This window comes from Topomyia yanbarensis, chromosome 2 (genome assembly GCF_030247195.1).
Source record: "Topomyia yanbarensis strain Yona2022 chromosome 2, ASM3024719v1, whole genome shotgun sequence".
NCBI classification, from domain to species: Eukaryota; Metazoa; Arthropoda; class Insecta; order Diptera; family Culicidae; genus Topomyia; species Topomyia yanbarensis.
The window spans coordinates 231,652,963-231,678,714 of NC_080671.1; the positions used below are offsets into that span (position 1 = coordinate 231,652,963).

Sequence of the window (25,752 nt, forward strand, 5' to 3'; positions counted from 1 at the left end):
CCAGACAATATCCCCAACATTGAAAGTTGTTAAATTTTTACTTCTAGTATTATAATAGTGCGTTGAGCGTTTGTAGGCATTTTTCAATTCACGGTCAACTATTAGCTTAATTTGATCAAACGTCTCTAACCGTTTTTCTAGTTCCGTTGACGTCTTATGAACGGACTCAATATTACTATGCAGATATTGCTTGCCAAACCGAACATGATTCCGGCCGAATACGATGAAATAAGGTGATAATTTTGTTGATTCGTGCACACTGGTGTTTATAGAATAACCAATTTTAGAAATATCACGATCCCAATCTTTGTGTGACGAGTTTTCACCGAGATAAGCGCGTATGGATGACATTATTACTTTGTTCACCCTTTCCGCGGGATTGTTTTGCGGATGATAAACTGCGTTTCGAAAATGAGAAATTCCGTAGCTATCTAACAATCTTTTGAATTCATTGCTTATGAATTGACTGCCGTTATCCGAAATAATAGTTTGCGGTACCCCATATTTAAGAAATACTTCATCTTCTAATATTTTACACATTTTGGAGGCATCAGCTCTTCGCATTGGGTATAAAAATACCAATTTAGAATACCAGTCTGATACAACAAACAGTACGGTGTTCCCAGCTTTAGATCTAGGGAGTACTCCGATAAAATCCATAGATATCGTTTGAAATGGACAAGTTGCTACTTTTGGACTTCCCATTGGAGCACGAGTATTGGTTGTCACTGGTTTACTGGCCTTACATACAGCACAAGCTCTAACGTAATTTCTTATTTCAGGTCGCATGTTCTTCCAGAAATAGTTTTCACAGATTCGAATCACCGTTTTTGTGGTGCCAAGATGCGCCACGTCGTCGTGATTATGCTTCAAAATTTCTAATTTCTTTTCCGGATGTACAACCAGCTTCCAATTGTACAAGAGCCCACGAATGGTCTTTTCATAGCGGTAGAGGGATCCGTCCTGAATTTGATATTCGCGGGATTGAGTCGGGTCTTCCTGAAATAGCTGAAAGAGTTCGTTGTACCACGCGGTGTACTTGTCCTCAAGTGTAGTTGTCATTACACATTCGATTGCTCGCGATAAGGCATCAGGGACCAAGTTATGTTTGCCTTTTCTGTGAACTATATTGAAATCGAACCCTTGCAATTTTAGAGCCCACCTACCGAGTCTACCGTGTGGATCTTTAAGATTCATAAGCCATTTAAGAGATTCGTGATCTGTAATTACCGTGAACCGTACTCCGTCTATATAAACCCGAAATTTCTGAATTGCAATTAAAACCGCGAGGCATTCACGCTCTGTACTGCTGAATTTTCGTTGGGCGAGGGTTAATTTCTGACTCATATACGCGATTACTTTTTCACCATCCGGGTGGTGTTGCCACAGCACAGCTCCGACGCCGACATCGGAAGCGTCGCACTGTACGTAAAAAGGGAGATCATAATTTGGACATGTGAGCAACGGAGCTGAACAAAGCGCGCTTTTCAACTCTAAGAAGGCATCGTTTGCGGATTTACTCCAAAGGAATTTTTTCTTGGGCTGTTTAAGGAGCTCAGTTATCGGAGCGACAAGAGTCGAGAAGTTTTGAATGAACCGACGATACCAGTTCACTAGACCTATTAGACGACGAACATCCTTAACATTTGCTGGCGGAGGGAAATCTACTATGGCTTTGATCTTTTCCGGATCGGTACGAATTCCGTCGGTATCGACAACGTATCCAAGGTACTTCACTGACGGTGCGCAAAATTTAGACATTTTAAGGTTGATGGATAACCGAGCAGCCTTCAATCGTTCCGCGATTTTCCGTAAAATTTCAACGTGTTTTTCGAACGTGTCCGTAGTAACAATTATGTCGTCTAAATAAACAAATGCGTATGGCTGAAGATCTACTCCGAGCACTTGATCCATTAACCGACATTGAGTTTGGGGAGCGTTATGTAAACCGAATGGCATTACCACAAATTCGAACAACCCGCGTCCCGGAACGGTAAAAGCAGTTTTCTCCCGCGAACGAGCTTCCAAAGGGATTTGCCAAAAGGCATCTTTCAGATCAATCTTCGAGATGTAACGAGTTCCTTTGAACTTTCCCAAAATCCCAGAGATATGCGGCAAGGGATAAGCGTCCTTTTTAGTAACACTATTCAGTTTTCGCGAATCAAGACACAATCGTACACTTCCGTCGGGTTTCTTCACGGTTACGATAGGATTTGACCACGGGCTAGATGATGGTTGCACTACTCCTAAATCTATCATTCTATTCAGCTCTTTATCAATTTCTTTCTGTACATACGGTGATACGGGATGATATTTCTGTTTAATAGGTTGGTGTTCCCCCGTTTCTATGATATGTTCAATTACATTTGTTCGAGTCAGCTTCCCTTCCACATATGGTAAGAATTCCCTGATCACTTCTTCTAATTGAAGTTTTTGTTCTGGGTTACAAGAATATTTTTCTGTGGTCGGCATTCCTCCGCAAATTTCTGGATCGGTTTGCTCAGGAATGCTTATTGTATTCACAGTCTGCGGAGAGATTCCAAATGATGTCCAAAAATCAATTCCCAGTACCAAAGGATTGGCCACCGCTTCAGAAAGTACTCTAAGTACAACTTCAGTGCGACCTTTGAAAGTAAAAGGCACATATGCACAATGCGAGATTGTATGAACGGAACCATCTGCTGTGGAAATCGACGAATTTGTTTGAAAAAGTCCCAGTTCCAACTTCTTAGCCAGCTCATAGCAACCTTTTCCTAATATTGACACAGATGCTCCCGAATCTAATAATCCGGTCAATTTCACGTCTAAAATTTGCACTTCCGCGAATGGGCGGTTATCGTTCGGCAAATAAACTATTTGGTATGATTGAAGTCTAGAGAGATTTAAAAATTTACCGGAGCCAAACACTCTCTTTCTTAAATTCTTGGCTCCGTATCTCGGTTTCCCGAACAGTTTCCACATGAAGGGGCTATCTTACCGTCTGTACCACAGCGGTGACAGAAAATCTTTTTAGGGTTTGGACACATTCTCCAATGATGTCCGATATTTTTGCAATTAAAACATTTTCCTGCGAACTCTCTGATTGCAGCGCATTCTATTGCCTGCTGTTGCCACATGCCAGCCTCGGCTTTACCACGTGAATCATATTCACTTGGTCCTGAATAAGGATTTGGGCGCGATTGAGAGAGAGAGAATCCATTGCTTCTTCGCATCTGCTCACTGCGGGTCTAGCAGAATTTGAATAACCCGGAACGAAGGAACGCTGTGCCGGTCCGCGATATATTTCAGAACAACCTGGAACGCGGGAAAACGGTGGTCTTTCACAAAACTCAGATTCTGTTTGCCTTCCCACTTTATCATAACCGTCGTTTATCGGGTGTGAAAACTTTTGTGAACATGACGGGGTTTGTTCCAACATGAAAATATTATTTAAATTGTTGCTACGACTTCCACAGGGACAATTATCTACCCCAGCCCTAGATGTATCACTTCCTGATTGTGCCTTATTTTCACTGTATATTCCGAAATTCACTTCATTAGTTTTCTGGCGTCCCCACATAGAACGTCCTTGTAATGAGGGTTCTGCCAACGGATACTGGTTCATTTTTCTACGCTTCAAAATTTCCCTGCTTCTTTCTAAACTTTCGCAGAACTGTGCCAAATCGTTAGCTTTTTTTAATAAATCCTTCGTGTATTCTATGCAGGTAGAATTCATCCAAATTCCGAATTAAATATTCTAGTTTTTCTTCTTCTGTTTTCTTTTTCGTAAGTTTTTTGAATAATAGCTCCATGCAAGCATAGTAAATGCCAAAGCTTTCCCCAGGCTGCTGCAACCTACTTTGCAATTGCCGTTCAATAAGATAATCATTATCGGGTTTGGTGAACTGCCGAACAAACTCATATCTGAGTGCGCACCAAGTCACAAATTTATCCTTGAACGCACGGTACCAAATCAGCGGATTACCGCCTAATAATTCCCCAAAACTTTCAAACAGCTCTGCATGAGATATATTATAAAGATATGCCTTCCTATTGACCATTTCAATAAAATCAGACACGCTTAACGCACCATTTTCATTATCGTACCTTACACCCCACTTTGTCAACGGTACGTAACGGTTGTATCGAACTTCACGAGCCTCTCCGCACAATTCAGAAGAATTAAAATCCATATCGTTAATTATACTATCTAAAGATCTATTGTTATCCTCCATATCATAATTCCAAATAGAAGCAATTCACTAAAAGAATCAAATAACCACCGGATCAAGAAGCCCCACGTTGGGCGCCAATTTGTAACGGTCTGGAACCCGGTGGGAGCACAAAATAAATTTAACAAGTAATCAGCGAACCGAAGTTGATTTCCGTTTTGCGAAATTTCACTTTAGCGCCAATCTGTTACCAGAATGTCAAATTCCGCTTTTAATTTTGCCCGGCCGACTGTCGGCCCGTCGTTGGTCCAACCCCGAAAGTAACTAGTCAATCAACCTAAGTTCGCTGTATCACAACAACAATCAATATCATATTTAAACTCTATATTATACCGAAAGCAAATCAAAATTGTTTAACAGTTCTGTTCACACGGCCGTTTGTTTTGCTAGCACAACACCACGTTTCACTATCCAGCATGCAACATCTAAATTCTGCACGGTCCTTACCGCCAAAATCTATTCGAGAGGATGAAACTCCTCCTAAAAACCGACCGCAGTGTAACGCTAGTGACATAATAATGGTATTACTGGCCTGATAACAATTTCACTTAATATTCATCCTTACGTCGGTTTCACTGGTACTATCGCACACTACTGGTTTCTCTTCTGGTGTTATCAAACAATTCGTATTATTGGAGATTTGCGGCGGCATCACTATACATTTCAGAGCTGGGTGCCGAAACTCAGTGCTTTTAGGAAAATTCTAAATTCTTTACTAAATAATCTTGCTTGCGATGAAAATCGCAAGGTGGAAGATGCGCAAGAATGCGACCTGATCGATGCGAGTCCTGTGTGAGATGGTCTTCCCGACCGTCGGTCGCCGTGTACTGCCTGATTCGTTGTCCGCTCAGCTGCTCTGCTGCTTGATGTGATGCGGCCGGTATAATTGGCTGGGTAAAACTGACATCGGTTGTCTGTTTGCCAGTCGCTTTTATAGTCGTCGCTGGTGGCTTGTAGGCACCCGCCTATTTTCCTCCGTGAACATTTTTGCCAAACAGACTTGATTTGCATTATCTCATCATGGCGCGGTTGAGCAAAATTTGAAACAGCGATTATGGGTTGATTTCATTAGTCCCAAATTTACCCATTACAAACTAACTGAATTTCTTTCCATGAAAATACAAATTCTTGATGTATTTTGCGCTGCGTGTAAGACGTCAAAACCCTACAAAACAACTAGCCCTACTTTCAACAAAATGTCGAACAAAGTGGATCAGCGTAGGACGTTTGTTAAACAAACTTTTCTACGAGAAAGGGCAAAGTTGATGCAAAATTGGAAATTAAATGCATTTTTTTTTAAATTGATGGTAATTTGTATTCCTAGAGTGATCTGCCCCTAGTATTTGGTCTAACTCAATTTGCCTCCTGTGAAGGTAGGTATCTGAAAATGATCCGGATTATACATTTTCTACTTTAATTCTTTTTCGGGACCAAATTATACAGCAGGCTCGTTTGTATCATAAACCGTTCATATTTACTGCTGTAAGTTTTCGTGATGAGATTTTTTACTTCCATTTCAGTTATTGGGGTGATTTTATTTTACGTGGATGCCTCTTTGGCCATAACCGGAAACTCTAGTGATATGGGAGAACTCACTCTCTTCTAGGATCTGAACCATACATTGCAAATTAAGTATCAGATTCAGAGTCCGCGCGCGATCATTCAAGAATACACGCAAATATGCGAATAGCCACACGGTTATAAAATCGAATTTATACACGCGAAGTTGCATACACGCTAGCACACGCGACAAACACGTTAACATACAAACGTTTGAGCCCTTCGCGATCATCTGTGCATACCTACGCTTACGATCTTGCTAACAGGAACACTCCGGCAGGGATGCATGAAGCACAGCACGAGAGTCTAACACGAGCTCAGAGGCCGCTTTGAACGAATCAAATGCAATTAGAACTGACAACGCTCGTGCTACGCTTTGGGCTCGAGCTGTAGGATTCGAAGAGCTAGCTCGGTAATCTGGCACGATTTAGCTCAATTAACTAGCACGGTAAGCCTGCCCAATGAGCTAGAACGCAATAGAGTAAGCCATTAAACGAAAGAATAGGACAAAGCACTTAAAAAATATCTTGGTAAATGTGCGACAAGTCTCTGCAATAAAACGATACAAGCATTGTTACTCACACTAACGTGTTGTATTTTTTCAACTTTGCTATAGCTGAGCTATAGCTTGGAACAGCGTACTAGCTAGCACCGGGCTAGCAAGAGCTCTCGCTCATCGGTGCTCGTGCTACTTGCTAGCTCAATGAACTTAGTTCTGATACATTATGAGCCAGTGCACAGGATGCAGCACCGTTCTTGTGCATGCATGCACTCCGGTGACTAAGCGAACGTTTTAGCACTTATAAATTCAGAAACGCAGTCTCAAGAATGAGCCTACATACGCTCGTGTTCTCGTGATCATGAATTAATTATGTCCGGAAGTTCTTCCTCTCGGCCCTAGCAGCCTAGGACCCATGCCCTCAGCTGGACCAATCAGAAAAAAAAAATCACGCTCATATCTACTAGACAATACGTTCCATGGTGACATGACCGGGAACTCTAATGATAGAGTTGATTGTGATAGAAAACTCACTCTTTTCTATCATCTGAACCATACACTGAAAATAAGTATCAGATTCACGGTCCGTGTGATCATCCAAGAACACACGCGAATATGTAATTGGACCTGGTTTTAAAATCGAATTTATGGATGCGAAGTGACACGCTAGCATACACGACATGCAAACATCTACGCGACAAACAAACGCCCACGCAATCGAATACAATAACATACAAACGCCCTAGACCTTCGCGATTGTACACAAAACCGAACATACAATCGCGATCATCCACGCACAATACGCCCAATATTTCGCTAACACAAAACGCCCCGAATGATTTAGTGACCCCTACATCACTTCCAATCCGATTCACGCTGTCTCAAGTACACACCAATAAACGCTCATTCTCACGCGATCGTAGAGCCCATACGCCCGCACAACTGAACCGTACACTCGATATCACAATCAGAATCATGGCCTGCTGCAATTGGACTTAAGTAGCAATGAGAAATTCTGATGGGTAGCCTTTCCGTGAACTCAGCTCTACAGCTCCAGTAGGACAACTCTCGAAAAAGAAAGAAAGAAAGAAAACAAAATTTAAAATATCTATGAGAATCGAATTCTGTAATAAAATTATGTTTTTGTCTGTCAGTTAGTATGAAATATAGAAACATGTTAAAAACATTTACAAGAAAAACATTTTTACTACTTTTTTCTCCGCGATGCAACCACAATAAATATGTTTCTATTCTCTTCAGACTTTCGTTGTGAAAAAATAAAAGTTTTCAAAAAATGAGTTTTTGTAGTTTTAATTTTTGATAAAAAAATTAATTTTTTGAAAAATTCGCAACTTTTTATTCTGCGTTTGTTTTATTTGTGTTTTTCTGAACAAAATACAGATCTCGTCACATTTTTTTTGAAAACGCTGCAGAAACTCTTAGGTCCTTTTAAAGTATTACGCTTGAATCAAAATGCTTTGCTTTGCCGTGCAAAATGCTCAAAATCCATGCTAGTGTTGCTTGAGGCACTAAAAACTGGATTCTAACCGCACTGCGCACTTACTATTCTGCTATTAAATTCTTCTCATAGACTGGTTAGTTCGACTGGCCTGTCTATGAAAGTACCATCTCTATCACTTGAAATACATGTGTTTTGACAGCTCGCAGTTTTCAGTAGCAGTTTGATCACTCGCCCTTTGAAAGTGCGGAGTCCAGGTTGGTGGAAAGTGCGCAATAAAACGTCTAATGGCGTAACTTTTATTCAAAACGACATATCTACAACCCAGTTAAACTCGTTCCGAAACCAGTTCGAATTTCTGAATGGAGTCAGTATGGATTCCAAATCAAATGCAACAAGCGATTCCGACTCAATCGGTTTCAGAATCGGTTGTTGCATTTGATTTGGAATTCCATTCAGGATTCCGAATCAAATTCCGAATGGTTTGACCGGGAATGAGTGACTCTCTTTGTTTACTTTCTCTTTCGATTTTTACGGCGTCTCTATAGAAGTTTTCACTTATTTTACAGTACAGATCGAAAGATGGTGGTTTTGACTAGCATATTATGCAAAAAGTTGAGGGATAAATGTTAAAGCGACCGAATTATTAACAGAAGAGAAAGTAAACAAAGAGAGTCACTCTTGTAGAAGTCGTTTTGAATAAAAGGTCTAGATATTTCATCTGTAGTGAAGATGGTCTTTCGCGATTTTAAAGATTTTTGAGTGAATCTTGGAAGAATTACTGTATCGTAGAATCTGTCGGGAAGTGTCAATTTGAACAACAATCGCTGTAATACTTTAATTCTTGCCGAAGTGATCGTTTATTGTCGAGATATGTGAAAATGAAAAACAAACGAGGAACTCTGGTCAAAGAACGTTACTTTTCATCTTTTCGCATTAGTCCTAGTTTTTGGAATATTTACAAACAGTTTTCATAGCATAGCCTTGCGAAAGTCACCTCCATCAGATGCCATCATATGAGACATTCAATAATGATAATTTTCGATAGATTGCGCCAGGCAAATAAAACAATTTTGCAGAACAATCTACAACAATTAGTGTTTATGGATAATGGCAAAATCAAGATTCGACTGCACGATATGGCATCTCGAGCTTGCGATACGGTTTTTAAAAGTGTCGCTGTACAGAAAAGTGGAATCGTTACAAAGGACACATGAAAAAAAAACTAATTATTCCTAGATATTTCAATGGTGATTACGCGTTAAGATTGTGTTCTTCCTACCTGGTCCGACATTACAAAACACGACAGTATAATTCTATAAACCACGCTTTGCAGTTATCAATGACAGATTCCTACTTCAAAATTCTATGATTCTAAATTCAAATCCTCTAATCAAATTGGATATTTAAATTTAAATTCGAAACCTAATCAGTAATCATTTTGAATTCAATGTTCTAAGCAACATAACTGTTATAATTTCGTAAGTTCATTTCGATCGGACTGTCTAATTATCTACAGAAACCCATATAATTTCTAAGAACCTTCCTGCATGGCAAAAAATTTCAGTTCATTGTGAACATGACGAATGCTAAACAGAAGATTTTTTTCTGGATTTTTTAAAAGCATAATGCGAAGAACGAAACGATGTCTCGGAATGGTCGAACTAGACTTTGATGGTAAACTAAATATATTTTGGTTCCATAAATACTAACTGCAAATCAAATACCAAATGTACATGGAGGAAACCAATCAGTACACTAACACAGAAACTCTGACTTATAATTTCTGTGCTCCATCAATTACATTGAATTCAGAAAATATTTCGATTATAGAGGTTTTAACATTGGGGTCATTTGCTTCTTTTTTCGTGGTAGAAGGATCGCTTTTGAAAAAACTCTAACCCTGTGTGCGGGGTTGGGAATCGAACCAACTTTAGTTTTCTAATTTTTGAGAAGAAATGTGTACGGATTTTTCCTAGCCCACAGCTGGTCAGCTTAAGCATGCCTCATTCTCATTATTAACTAACGATAATGAAGCATTCGTCGTATACCAGTTCAACGTGCAAGTGTATTCATGAAGAGTGTCATCGGACAGCGCAGATTCGATGCAAGAGAGACGAAACTTTTCAGTTTTGAGTATGTTTATTTCGTCAAGCATCTGTTTTGGGGAAGGCATGAGTTTCCTCTCGCCGGGAGGGTAAGATCATTCAAGTACTCAGCTTTCTCATGTTTAGCTGTTTGCGTTAGGCATAGGTTCTCATTTACGCATGAGAATGAGTGCTCTCGTGCAAGGGAGTAATCGCTATATTCGTTCATTTGAAGCTTCACAATCCAAGCCCTGAGGGGGATCAATCAGCAAAAGCACAATACCAAAAGAAAGGGCATATTACCTCCATTAAATTCTTCGAAGATACAATTGACCTAAAATAAGCCGTTCTGGCGTTCATGTTTTTGGTCATATTTCTGGCAATGGGAAATGATAAAAATCTTTCGTCCGCATTTAATGTTAAATATCTCTTTTGATAATAGTCCGATTTCAACAATCTATAGCTTGTTCGAAAGGTATTCGTTAAAGCTGTCTAAAAACATATAAATTGTTAATTTATATTGTCAACTTCGGCAGATAATTTAAAAAAACTGCAAAAAACGCAATTTTTACGCATTCAAACATTCATATCTTGGAAACTAAACATCAGAATCAAAAACAAATTAATAGCATTCATCCTGTTTTTTAGTTCTTTCATTTAAAATTGGTTTGGATAGGATCGGTTCAGCCATTGCTGAGAAACACGAATGAGAATTTGTCCGTTACATACACACACACACAGACATTGTCCCAAATCGTCGAGCTGAGTCGATTGGTATATAAGACTCGGCCCTCCGGGCTTCGGAAAAATTTTTGAAAGTTTGAGCGAATTCTATACATTTCTTTTATAAGAAATGTAAAAAGGCACTTTCAAATGTCATTCTCTCATCGCAGCGAGCTTTGCATAAGTGAAACGACTGTCAAAAACCGATTTAATCCACCTAGCAGTGAGATGAGACATTTCTTACACATTTCACTATTGGATTAGTTTGCAGAACTCACGAGAAGTATGCACCCAACTAGAGGTGGGATGAAAACAGTTTCTAGTCTTGCACGAATAAAATCTCGAATAAACTGAATAAATTATAGAAATCAACAAAACGAACGAAATAAAAAAGTAAAGCAAAAAATGAAATAATAGGTTTTTAAATTCATAAAATGAGTAGAAAAATTAATGTAAATCAAAATTATAATATACACGAATCAAATTAGATTAGGTTATTAAATAAAAATTAGGATTATATTTAGATATAGTTCTAAGATTAATAGAATAAATTGACTCATACTAACAAATTGAATGAAATAAAACGAATAACTGAACATGAAATGCATAAAATTAAAGATATGAATAAAATGCATCAAATGAATAAAATGAATCAAATGATTCAAATGATTCAAATGAATCAAATGAATCAAATGAATCAAATGAATCAAATGAATCTAATATATCAAATGAATCAAATGAATCAAATGAATCAAATGAATCAAATGAATCAAATGAATCAAATGAATCAAACGAATCAAACGAATCAAACGAATCATATGAATCAAATGAATCACACGAATCAAATGAATCAAATGAATCAAACGAATCAAATGAATCAAATAAATCAAATGAATCAAATGAATCAAATGAATCAAATGAATCAAATCAATCAAATGAATTAAATGAATCATATGAATCAAATGAATCAAATGAATCAAATGAATCAAATGAATCAAATGAATCAAATGAATCAAATGAATCAAATGAATCAAATGAATCAAATGAATCAAATGAATCAAATGAATCAAATGAATCAAATGAATCAAATGAATCAAATGAATCAAATGAATCAAATAAATCAAATGAATCAAATGAATCAAATGAATCAAATGAATCAAATGAATCAAATGAATCAAATGAATCAAATGAATCAAATGAATCAAATGAATCAAATGAATCAAATGAATCAAATGAATCAAATGAATCAAATGAATCAAATGAATCAAATGAATCAAATGAATCAAATGAATCAAATGAATCAAATGAATCAAATGAATCAAATGAATCAAATGAATCAAATGAATCATATGAATCAAACGAATCAAATTAATCAAATTAATCAAATGAGTCAAATTGATTTAATTCATCCAGTGAATACAATGAATCAAATTAATGAAATGGATCAAATGAATAAAAAGAATGGATGAACAAAATGAATAAAGTAAAAAATAAATGAAATACATAAATAAAACAAACGAATCAAATAAACAAAATGAGCTGAAGTGATAAAATGAATAAAAAGAAGAAAATGAACAGAATGCATTGATTAAAATGAAAAATTGAACAATGGTAAAAGGTTATAAATTAATATAAAGAAATAAATTGAATCAAATAAACTATTTGGAAGAAAATATTGAAACTGAAAAAGTAGTCAGATTATTAAAATGAAGAAACTGAACAAAATGATTAAACTGGAAAAAAATTAATAAAATGCATATAATGAAAACAATGAATAAAATAAGTTAAATGAGTTATGAGTAAAATGCACAAAAAAAATAAACTGATCAGAGTGAATCCAAAGAATGAAACGAATAAAATAAGTAAAATGAACGCAGATGAACAACACGAATAAAAAGATGCGGAATGAAATAATTAATTAAAATGAAATGGTCATATATTTAAAGCTAAAAGAAATTTTGAATTAAGAAAATGAATAAACCGGATTGTACGAATTTGAGAACCATTGCATCAAAAAGTTTTGAAATGTTTTTGAAAATCCCATCTTCTGAGAAAAGGCTAATAAATATGCAATGGACTTTCCAGGGCTTCCATCTTTTTTTGGTTTTATTCTTTTTGTTTTCATGCTTCTTTACTTGACGGCGTCGTTTTAAGATTATCTGGTGTTTCTACATTATTGTTGGACCATATTTATTTATCAGGAACCTGGAACGCTCAATTTGCTTTGAAATTCGAAGTTTACTTTTTGGTCACATATTCCCTAAAAAAAAATTTATGTACAGAATAGAATTTACTGGTCCAGTATTTTAACGCGCAATTGAATATAGTAAAGTGAGACAAGGTCACATGTGCTTTCAAGCCCCTTGAACAAAGAACGACAGGGAGAATGCGATTCGTGAATGAGACAGGTAGATATTTCAAAAATTTTATTTGCATTGAAGTAAATAGTGTGAAATGTCTAGGCTATGTCGATAGCATAAAAGCCGTGCATTCAGTTGATTGCAATGCAGTCTCTTTCAATTCATCCTTATAGCTTTCATATTGTTTCGTTCGGAATTCTCGTGCAGGAAATATGGATAAATAAGTCCTATACAGACCAATTCTGTGAAAAATAAATGGTTCAAACTACTCAGTATATCCAAATATGGACGACGATAAGTTAGAGGACACATTGTAGTTGCATCCCCCATCGAGAGTGGGTACTTTGGGAGACTTCTTTTCCTGGATCTGGTTTGTGGATATTTTTGGTCTTTGATCCGTTTTTTTTCATGAAAGTTCGTACCAATACAACGAATGTGCAGCTGATACAACTCATGGTTCATTCGCCTGCGCAACGTTCCGTCTTCCATCTGCAACACCTTTCGTTCGAAAACTCCAAGGGTGCGTTGATCCTCCACGAGCATAGTCCAGGTCTCGTGGCCGTAAAGGACCACCGATCTAATCAGCGTCTTGTAGATAATCAACTTCGTGCGGCGGCGAATTTTGTTCGACCGGAGCGTCCTCCAGATTCCAAAGTAGGCACGATTTCCCGCCAAGATCCGTCTCTGAATTTCTCTGCTGTTATCATTGTTGTCGGTTACCAGTGAGCCCGAATACATGAATTCGTCGACCATCTCGATTTCGTCACCGTCAATCCGAACTCGGGTGGGAGGTTCACATTGTCGTCTCTAGAACCTCTTCCTCTCATGTATTTTGTCTTCGAAACGTTGATGGCAAGACCAATCCTGCTGGCTTCAGCTTTCAGTCTTTGAGTATATATTTCATTCAAAATTCAATAGAGATACGAATAGTTCAAATATCGCACGTGGAATGTCTCTTTTGAAAATTTTCATCGTCAAACTTTCATATTACCCAGTTAAGCCAAATATTTTTCGGATATAGCCATTTTAAATGATCCATCGAGGAATTCGAGAGAAATTGCAATTTGAAGTTTTATGACACGTTTCATAAGGCTACCAGCAAACACCCACGGGTTTGGTCCAATCTCTACAAACAAAATTTTTTTTGTTTACTTATTTAGTACATGGCATTCGAAAGATGTAGTAATCAAGTATATCTCCTGCAAGTTTGAAAATATTTCATTGACGGAATCGAAATTTATAACGGTTTGGATGTGGTATGCGGTCATAGATGGGTTTTCTACCAGACTTCAAGCGTGAATCCATGTTTGTCCATTGACTATTTAGATCGTTTATACGTGTCGCGGTTTTTAAAGGAAAACCTGACCATTTAATTACATAAATATAATGTACAAAAGGTGTTATTTATATGGTGCACTGAAAAAATATGAAGATAGGGTTGTCTACCAAACGTTAAATATAATGTGAAAACTAAAAAAATAAATGAAAGTTGGAATGTTTACTTCAAAAGGCCATATCTCAATGGTTTGTTGGCCGATTCTAATTATTTTTTTCATTATTGAACAGGTAAACGTTTCATTGTTAATTTACATTAAGAAGAATATAAAACAGAGTCATCTACAGGCGATATAGTTGATCTCAACTATATGTATTATCATTATTTAGTAAATATTTTTGTCTTAAAAATAGCTGCCTATCCATTTTTATACTAGTTGATTGCAATTGCTGTATAAACATCTGAATGTCAAATTCTCATGATAAGTTCAATTCGACAATAAAACTGACAATAGTTAGAGATTTGCGCAGATGAACTTGTACTAATAACATCCCTTTGACCAGTTTTAACATCTGTCAACCCAACCAGCGATTGTACAAAATTTCCAACAAAAACCGTATCATAACATAAATTGATCTGAATCAGCAAATACCTTCATATTTTTTGAATTTATGGTTTTATTTTTCCATCATTTGTAGTTTGCGTTCGTTGCATTCAACTGATGTATAGGTCATCGTTTTGAATACAAAGATATTCACTAAATAGTGATAATACATATAATTGAGGATAATTATGTTGTCTATTTATTGAAGTAGGCAATTCTATTTTATATTCTTCTTAATGAAAATTAACGATGAAACGTCTACTTGTTCAATAATGAAAAAATAATTAGAATCGGTCAACAAACCATTGAAATATGTCCTTTTGAAGAAAACATTCCGACTTTTATCCATTTTTTTAATTTACACATTATATTTAACGTTTGGTAGACAACCCTATTTCCATATTTTTTTCAGTGTACCATATAAATAACACCTTTTGTACATTATATTTATGTAATTAGATGGTCAGGTTTTCCTTTAAAAACCGCGACACGTATAAACGATCTAAATAGTCAATGGACAAACATGGATTCACGCTTGAAGTCTGGTAGAAAACCCATCTATGACCGCATACCACATCCAAACCGTTATAAATTTCGATTCCGTCAATGAAATATTTTCAAACTTGCAGGAGATATACTTGATTACTATATCTTTCGAATGCCATGTACTAAATAAGTAGACAAACAAATTTTGTTTGTAGAGATAGAACCAAACCCGTCGGAGTTTGCTGGTAGCCTTATGAAACGTGTCATAAAACTTCAAATTGCAATTTCTCTCGAATCCCTCGATGGATCATTTAGAAATTCACTGAGAAGATGCTTGGATACTGTATCTTTCGAATGCCGTATGACAAATTTGTGGTCATTTTTTTGTTAATAACGGTTTTAGGAACACCGTGTTTAAGTATATTTGAGCAAAAATTGGAAAATATTATTTTTTTAAACATGTAATTTTAAATTTATTAACCAAAGTTTTAAATTTTGTCGCATAGCGACATAAAAGATAAATTGTATAAAGCTAAATTGTATAAAGCTTTTGTATTTCCTTTTCTGTTTGGCTTACATATCAACAATACAGAATGTTTTCATTAAAAATAATTCGGCTATAAAAACAATTTATGATTTATATAAGGAAAATTTATTCAATGCCAATTAATTCAAAAGTAGATGCATTGCATTTTAAGGTATATCCAGCGGTGATCGTTGAATTCGACGTTTACATTTAAGAAAAATTATAGGATCTGATGAAACAAGAAGTCTCTTGAAAACGTCATCAAGATTGACGAGTCGATCGAATTTGCGTGCGTGGAATTCTCGGAATCTGCGAATACTTTTATTCCTGGTTTCTTGAACTTCTTCACTGCACATACCTACTGGTAGCATGTTATGTTGAATAATGCTTCCTCCATGGACCAGGAGTTCATGCACGGTTGGTTAGAGAGCGTACCAGCCATTCAGGCGTACATAAAGCAATCGTGTATCTTCGACGTAACTCCGGTAAGCATCCGCGTTGATTCCCAATTTGCTGTTGATGATTGTTAACAGCACATACATACGTTCTAGCAACATTTCGTCCAACCCGGTTTCTTCTGCAACGACATCTCGGTTTCTGAAAAATTTTCGAGCTGTGTTACCATCGTTGGAATTTCCGCCACCTGGCAAAGGTTCGCTAATAAATTCTCCTTATATAAACCATAAATTGTTTTTATAGCCAAATTATTTTAATGAACACATTCTGTATTGTTGATATGTAAGCAAAACAGAAAAGGAAATACAAAGGCTTTAGGCAATTTCTTTTATGTCGCTATGCGACACAATTTAAAACTTTGGTTAATAAATTTAAAATTACATGTTTAAAAAAACAATATTTTCCAATTTTTGCTCAAATATACTTAAAAGTATGTTCTTTTCTAGGGTTCAATCCGAACTTACTTTTATTTGCCCCAATCAGAGATAATAACATTTGAAACAGGGCTATTTATGAGCGAAAAGTTTCTATAACATTTGGTCGGTGTTAGGTCAGACCGGACTAAGCGACAGTGCATAAATTTCGAGAAAAACGCGTTTAAAGTTTGAATCGCAGCATCCTGTACATTATAATTAGAAAATAATTTTGACCATAATTCTTGTTTATTGTTTCATATTTCAAATCTGGTAAAAGTGGAATGAAGATGAAGAAATTCTTTATCCAGGGCTATCATAAACTCATTTTTTGATGTTTTGCGACTTGGTCCGGTCTGACTTAACACCGACCATTTGAAAAAATAAGGTTAGACTTTCAGAGTTATGAAAAAACGTGGATTAAAGCTTTCTAAAAGCTGTTCAAAGGTTGTTTTAACAAAATATAAAATTTCTTTCGAACATTAACAAGTCTCAATTTTACATTTGGATTACTACCTGTAATGAACTTAAGCAGTTCATCTGTCTTTTTACCAGTGATAAATAAATTCGCCAACTCACTTCGACTAATATCCATATTTACTAGTTTTATTTAAAACGAATAAAATCAGAAACCTTTTTTTGGCACTTATATGGCACTTTAGCACGTTTCACTTATGCAAAGCTTGCTGCGATGAGAGAATGACATTTGAAAGTGGCTTTTTTCATAATACAACGATATGTGTGTAAATACGTTAATGCGTTGAACCTGCAAAACTACAAACTTAAAATCTAAATTGCAAATTTCAAAAAAATAACGTATTCGCCAATTTTTGCTCAAATATACTAAAAAGTATGGTCTTTCATGTGGTTGAAACAGTATTCAATTTTAGGTGCACGCATCAGCGATATATTGAGCCTTGAAAAAGGCTATTTTTTAACAAAAAGTGTCCATAACTTTTGCAAGAAAAATGTTAGACCTTCGGTGTCTTGGAGAAAAATACTCGGCTTGAAGTTTTCAATAAGCTGTTCAAAGGTTGTGTTAGGGATGATCCATAAATGACGTAGCATTTTTTGAGTGATTTTTAACACCCCCCTCCCCCATCGTAGCATTTCGTCACAAAATTCTATATACCCCCCCTGATAATTACGTAGCTTGACGGTAACTCTCACCCCCCTCGTTGTCCCTGTGAAAAATCTAAAAAAATCAAAAACTATGTTAGTTAGATGAAACGGGTAAGATTGTCATGACATCAGGTCAACCCCTCTTCCCCTTTAAAAAAGCTACGTAGCATGACATGACCCCCATACATTCATCGCAGAATTCGTTAGAATCGGGATTTGCTGCGTGATCGTACGTATCACCCTGTAATTCAGGAACCAGAACTCGGATCCACACAAAATTCAACAGCAGCTGATGGACCTTTCATTTAAAATCAAGTTTGTCAAAATCGGTTCAGAAAATTCCGAGAAACCGATGTGGACAAATCAACAAATTTTGTTTTGTAACCATACTCTTCAACTCGTAATCCGGAACAAGATGTCGGTTGAAAATGAAATTCAATAGCAACCTATGGGAATATTATACCTTTCATTTGAATCTTAGTTTGTAAAAATCGGTTCAGCCATCTCCGAGAAACCGATGTGTACATTTTGTTAACAAATCCGCACATACACACACATACTTATATACATACATACATACATACATACATACATACATACATACATACACACATACATACACACAGATATTTTGCGATCTCGACGAACTGAGTCGAATGTTATATGAGACTCGGCTCTCCGGGCCTCGGTTGGAAAGTCGGTTTTTAGAGCAATTGCATAACCTTTCTATATGAGAAAGGCAAAAGAATAATATTTAATTAGCTTAATCAGCATGAGTTCAATGTTATCGTCATGTGATTATAATTTGGAAAGGTTAGTGGAATGGGTTTGAACATGTAGGGAATGGGGGGTTAGTAGAGTGGGAGTGGAGGATGCGTCAGAAATCCTTCATCTTATTTCGGTATACGGGGTGGATGAAGGAAATGCGGGCGTGAGGGTGGTCCAAGAGGAGGGGAGTGATGAAGGAGGGAGGTGTAAGGGCAAGGCGGGGGGGAGGGGCGGCGACGCAATACTCAACTGCATATTTTGCCTTCCATTTGAGACTTGGTTTGAGAAAATCGGTTCAGTCATCACCGATGAACCGATGTGACTTTAATTGTGGAATATGCCCGAAATTCCGGACTTCCGGAATCGTCGATAGTGGACAATATATTCAAAGAATGTTTGATTGGCAATCAGTGATCCAGATCTGCGATTAAAAGTAATTTGGTGACCATTTCAATAGTTTCTAGCCTCTGAGGTATTACGATTGTACCGATTTATATGGGAAATTCCAGTGTATCCTTACTAACACCCCTGTAACTCCGGAAGCAAGAGTCAGAACCGAATGAAATTCAGCAGCAGTCAATGGCATTACTGTATCTTTCATTTGAAATCAAGTTAGTAAAAATCGGTAGAGAATTCGTTGTGAAATGGGTGTGATATTAGCTTAGGAACTTGGCGGGTTCCCCGGGGGCGTCATGAACCGTCATAGGTGGCCAATGTGGTCAAAGCTGCTTTGATTGATCATTAGTGATCCAGACACGCAAACTAGAGTAATGTTACATCAATTTTAATATGTTTTACATCATTTGAACATCATGGTGGTACCAGTTTATATGGGAATTTGCTGTACGGCCGCACTCTTCAACCCGTAACTCCGGAACCGGAAGTCGGATCAACTAAAATTCAATAGCAGCTTATGGGAGCGTTATACCTTTCACATGAAACTAAGTTTGCGAAAATCGGTTCAGCCATCTCTGAGAAAATTGTGTGAGTTTAAATGACATACACACATACACACACATACATACACACACAGACATTTGCCGATCTCGACGAACTTAATCGAATGGTGTATGACACTCGGCCCTCCGGGCCTCGGTTAAAAAGTCGATTTTTACAGTGATTGAATAGCCTTTCTTTATATGAGAAAGGCAAAAAAGTTTTTTTTTCAGGAACACCCTAATCTTTTTTTAAATTTCTTACATCAATTTTAATATGTTTTACATAATGTTACATCAATTTTAATATGTTTTACATCATTTGAACATCATGGTGGTACCAGTTTATATGGGAATTTGCTGTACGACCGCACTCTTCAACCCGTAACTCCGGAACCAGAAGTCGGATCAACTAAAAATTCAATAGCAGCTTATGGGAGCGTTATACCTTTCACATGAAACTGAGTTTGCGAAAATCGGTTCAGCCATCTCTGAGAAAATTGTGTGAGTTTAAATGACATACACACATACACACACTCACACACACACACACAGACATTTGCCGATCTCGACGAACTTAATCGAATGGTGTATGACACTCGGCCCTCTGGGCCTCGGTTAAAAAGTCGATTTTTTCAGTGATTGAATAGCCTTTCTTTATATGAGAAAGGCAAAAAAGTTTTTTTTTCAGGAACACCCTAATCTTTTTTTTTAAATTTCTTGTATAACAAAAACTAAAAGAGATAGCGCTTTAATATTTTCAACAAATTTATTCAAAATGAGTTACTTTACAACTTCGTGGAAGACTGTGGAGCTCTATCTTTCATCAGTAAAAAGTTTATTTTCGTATTGTAGATAAATTAGAACCACCCTAATAACTATTCCAATAAAAAGAAGCATCTTATGATGTACACAAATTCATCCTAAGACATGATACGGCTAAATTATACAGGATTGTCAAAAAGTAAAAATTCTTCCTAAATTAGCGATCTGGACCACTGTGCAGTGTTAAGACGCAGAAAATTTGGACGTTTTAGCATGTGATGATCGCTTTGTTTATTTATTGACCTTACATGAATGATTTTTCATGTATTAGCAATAGGTAAATAGATTTTTTGCAATAGTTGAAATTTTCGGAAATTTGCTGTGCCATGGTTTATTATCGAAATGATAATAAAGTGCGCAGAGTTTGGAGCTGCGCAAAGTTAGGTGCGTGCACGGTACTGAGATGAATTAGGGAACAGTTCATCTGTTTCATGTGCATGAAAATAAATTTAAAACCACAAAATATTTTTTTCTGTGTAGCCTAACCAAATAGACCTCTTGCTTTGATTACTTTATGTCATATTCAAACTCTTTCCGTGTTTTCTTTCCCTGAGAGCTAACGCATGGTTTGTTTATATTTACACTTTTATTTTGAGGCGTTGCACATTGCAACGTTTAACTCGTTACGCAGTAACAGGGCGAATGATTTGAATAATAAAACGCAATTAAAAAGCTATTGTCCGCTTCACTCCATAAGCTGTATCGTGTCATTCTATTCAACTTTTTCTAGAATGGAACTAATGCTAAAAAGTTATGCTTATTATTATAATAGTAATTACCTGTTCCTTTGTATTCCAAAGCATATCTTCCGTACGTACCCACGCGAGCAAACTCGAAGAAAATGCCAATAAAAATAATGGCTCGTATGACAATGACAGCATCATAAAGGGTCCAGCAAGGTTCACAATAACAGCAACCATTCGGCTTTGAAGGGATGTAGTGGTAAGCAACGGGATGAGAAATGAGGTAGCTGAAAACAAATACATAAAGAATATTTGAAGTAATTCAGCAGAAAAATGTTCTAGTAGTTATAAAATAAAACAGATATATATTTGACGAGCAAATTTTTTGGCTGAACATAATCCAATTATTCATGAACGGCGTTCATGGTAGCATCGCAAAAATTATACTACTAAGGACCTTGCCTAGCACAAACGACGACTGTAGAATCCGATTAACTTCTCAGCGGTATAGATAACCGCCGCTCTAACGAAGCGCATTGTATAGATCACCGCTGCCTTCCGACGTTTCGCTACAAAATCGGCAAATTTTATTTTAATTATTATTTCGTCTTCGGTAAATATCTAATTGCTAACTAAAATGTCTAATTGCTAACTTATAACTAGATGTAATGGAATGGAAGTCATAAACTAAAGCAGTTTCGTTGAATTCGTTACAACATCTGTCTACCGGATTATTCTGGCCATATGCTGTACGGTGCCTAGGAATCCAAATAAGCGGTCAATTCCTTATACCTTGAGAGAATGTCGGGACAGTCAATATTGTTCGACAACATTAATTGCAAGAAAGTGCAAAGCGAAAGAGACTCCAGTGTTGGCAAATCTAGCAACATGCATCTATTTTTAGACAGCGGAAGACGGCTAGGGCCGTTCCAAGGCAGCTTTCTGAGAGCAAATCGTGCAAAGTTTCTCTGACCGCACTCCAATCGGTTACTTTGAACGAGGAAAATATACTTTACATATAAAATTTTTAAAATAATCCATAAAAAATTGTAAAACGATCCATAAAAAAGTTATCCGTGTTCCATAAAACAAAACTGAAAATCCCTAAAACAGTGTGAATCAATAAAAAGGGCGATTTGATCCATAGATTATGTAAAATTGAACCATAAAATGGTCGCAAAAGAACACTAAAATAGTAATAAAAGAGCAATTAAAATCAACCAATGCCCCATAAAAATATTGGATATGTTCCAAAAAATGATACATTTTGCGACATAAATTAACTGACATTGATCCATAGAATATGAACAATGTACATTAAAACACGTTGATATGTTTCAAAATATCGACAAAAATGTTCCACGGTATTGCAAAAAATGGAGCAATAAAATGTTAGAAAAAGATCCATAAATTTGATAAAAATGTCTGCTAAATAATTTTTCTTTGTCGATAGAAGATGTAAAAATGAACATTAGACATGCTATGTATTGATTCATATATCGAACGTTAAATTATGGTTTACGTATATTTACAAAACGATCCATAAGAAAAGAAAATGTAAAACGATCCATTAATATGTGCTTATGCACCAAAAAAAATAAACATAATGAAATAATGCGAATGTTTTGCTATTCGAACTAATAACAAAGTATATTACATTTGATTGTGATGTCAAACTACAACAACCAATGCATACATTATAGTTAGAAAACCTGAACCTGACTGTCCTTCGCTAACATGAAATCATTTTGTCAACTCTTTAAACGGCAAGTTTTCTATGACATTAGCGCGCTGAGATACAGGCTGGTATTAGTCGCAAATACCAACTATCTGAAGCGAAAAATGGACTATATATTTCACTTTATACATATTTTTATCGGTAATTACCTTTTTAGAGACTTTAGGGATAGAGGTCTAATCTTAATGCGGATTTTTGCGAAAACCGTTTATTTTAACCTAAGTAAACCGAATCCGAGAGCGGAGATGTAAAATTATTAACCAAAGTTTGGTAAATTGAAAAAATAAGTTGTGCTTAATAATACTCATAACAGGGACAGCGCTTTAACAAGTGAGCTTATACTGGGAGCTAGTGTGACGTAGCTTGGCCGCATATCCGAGACCAAGGATCCGAAGCGGCGCAAAGCCGCTGAGGATCCGTTGGACGAGGCATTGATTAACCCGTAGCTGGAATTGCAAGCGAACTTGTGATCCTCTCGTTTGCCCGGTTTGCTTAAACATAAAGGCTATAGCTAGTTAAAAGCCGACTGAGTGGCAGCGAAGTCGGACAGTGCACTAGAAAGCGATGTGGCGTAGCCACATTAGTCAGTGTTCCTGTATAAAGTGTCCGTTTTCGCTTCAGGTAGTTGGTATTTGCGACTCATGCCAGCCTGTATCAGTGGTCTAATAACTCTCAGCGCGCTAATGTCATAGATACCCTGCAGTTTAAAGAGTTGCCATTTTGATTTCCGGTTAGATAGGTCAGTTACCTGACTAGTGGGATACAGAAGTTTAAGTTCAACTATAATGTATGCATTGTTTGTTGTAGTTAAATGCATTGTATGTATGCATTATTTGTTGTAGTTTGACATTACAACCAAATGTAATAAACTTTAATATTAGATCGAATAGCAAAAATTTCATTAAGTTTGATTTTTCTGGTGCATAAGCACACATTAATGGATCGTTTTACATTTTCTTTTCTTATGGATCGTTTTGTAAATATCCATGAACCATTATTTAACGTTCTATATAAAATATGTATTGATTCACATATGAATCAATATATAGCATTTCTAATGTTCATTTTTACAATTTCTATGAACAAAGAAAAATTATTTAGCAGACATTTTCATCAAATTAGTGGATCTTTTTCTAACATTTTATTGCTCCATTTTTGTAATACCAAGAAACATTTTTGTCGATACTATGGAACATATCAACGTGTTTTAATGTACATTGTTAATATTCTATGGATCAATGTCAGTTAGTTTATGTCGCAAAATGTAACATTTTATGGAACAGTCCAATATTTTTATGGGGCATTAGTTGATTTTAATTGCTCTTTTATTACTATTTTAGTGCTCTTTTGCGACCATTTTATGGTTCAATTTTACATAATCTATGGATCAAATCGCCCTTTTTTATTGATCATTCACACTGTTTTATGGATTTTCAGTTTTGTTTTATGGAACATGAAAAACTTTTTTATTCGAGCGTTGTTTCAAACATCATGAGGACTTTTGAAAAAATAAGGGAATGAGAGCTTGATTTGTAACTGATCTATTGAGTAAACTTCTCGACAAACATATGATTAGGGCGTATTTGTATTTGTCATATATACACCAACAGGCATTTCAAAGCCCCAACGATGTTTTAATGATAAACTTACCGCTAACAGTCAAATCGTTAAAAATTTTGATAAGAATAATATTACAGTGAAAAAGAACACCAATGAAGGAATCAGCCGAAATTAGCGTGTCCGTTGAAGGTTCTGCAAAAACGTAGACGTAGAGTTGGGCGAGACAAATTAAAGTCAAAAGCTGATGTGACTCGGTTGAAAATCCTTTGTAGGCCAGTAATGGCCTTGTGCATGCCATAATTAGTGCGTCGAAATTGCAATCGGAGCATGTGGTTGTTACGCGTTGTTCATTTATGTTGATTTGCTCCAAGATGTCTGGGCAATCCAGAATCTGGATTGCCCAGACATCCGGACCTGATGGTAAACAACTGCAACAGACTAATTCCAAAACTCTCCATTTTAGCGATTGTTATGTCATGGTTCACTTTGTCAAAAGCGGTAGATAGGTCTGTATAGATAACATCGGTTTGAGCGCGACGTTCCATACTCTCTGTTATGTAGGATGTTCGTCAAAGTAGGTTAGTCGTTGTCGAGCGCCCAGACGTGAAACCATGTTGATCGTCACTTAGGTACTGCTTTCAGTGACCCTGAAGAGGTTCCATAATCACCAGCTCGAACAACTTCGAGACAGCACACAATGAAGTAATACCCCGGTAATTATTGACGTCTCGCTTATTACCTTTTTATGGACTGGGAACATATTCGCGGACTTCCAGCAGGATGGAAAGATGCCACTGGCAATAGATGCTCTGAAGATGCGAAGAAGTGGAGTCACTAAAACGTCGATAAGCCTTTTCAAAAGTACTGAAGGGAAGCCATTGGATCCCGGATTGAACGATTTTAACCGAGAATAAGCTCTGGTAATCATCGTTTCATTGACATCGCTAGCGCTTAGAGTTTGGCTCACAACCGGAACTTGACTAGGGTTGTGATACCGGTAATACCGGTACTGAAAATCCCGGGAATACCGACCAATTTTTGGTATCGTAATACCGGTACTGAGCAAAAGCCAGTACCGGTATTTTCGGTACTATACAATTTTTTATGACAAATATGTTAACTCTGCAGGGGGTTCTGTTTCAATATATCGGTCTGCAAGATAACGTTTAATTATATTAATTTGTTTTCTAGATAAATCGTTGAGATAACACCTTTGTGTGGGAATGAGGTGGGGCGATCATCATAATAATTCTGGAAGTTAAAGTTTTATTGGCGACATTCTGATTGGTTTCCATTATTCACTGGGTGGCGCGTAATAAGACTATGGTCTAAGTCATGTCTGTATTTGGTTTGCTCTTAAACCTTCATCTATAATAGAACGAACAGCGATTTAGTAACTAACAGTTTTAGACTTGCTGAACTGCTTCAAATGGGACGATTTGTAATTATTGGTGATCGGAA

At 36.5% G+C, this 25,752-nt stretch overlaps 1 protein-coding gene across 1 annotated transcript in view; it reads right to left on the reverse strand.

The window, feature by feature from the left end:
- Window positions 1-25,752, reverse strand: part of LOC131680119 (GPI ethanolamine phosphate transferase 1-like) — a 938,165-nt gene that overhangs the window by 206,732 nt on the left and 705,681 nt on the right. The window contains exon 12 of the mRNA XM_058960839.1: window positions 21,090-21,280. Coding sequence (XP_058816822.1) covers window positions 21,090-21,280 — 191 coding nt within the window. The remainder of the gene's footprint in view (window positions 1-21,089; window positions 21,281-25,752) is intronic.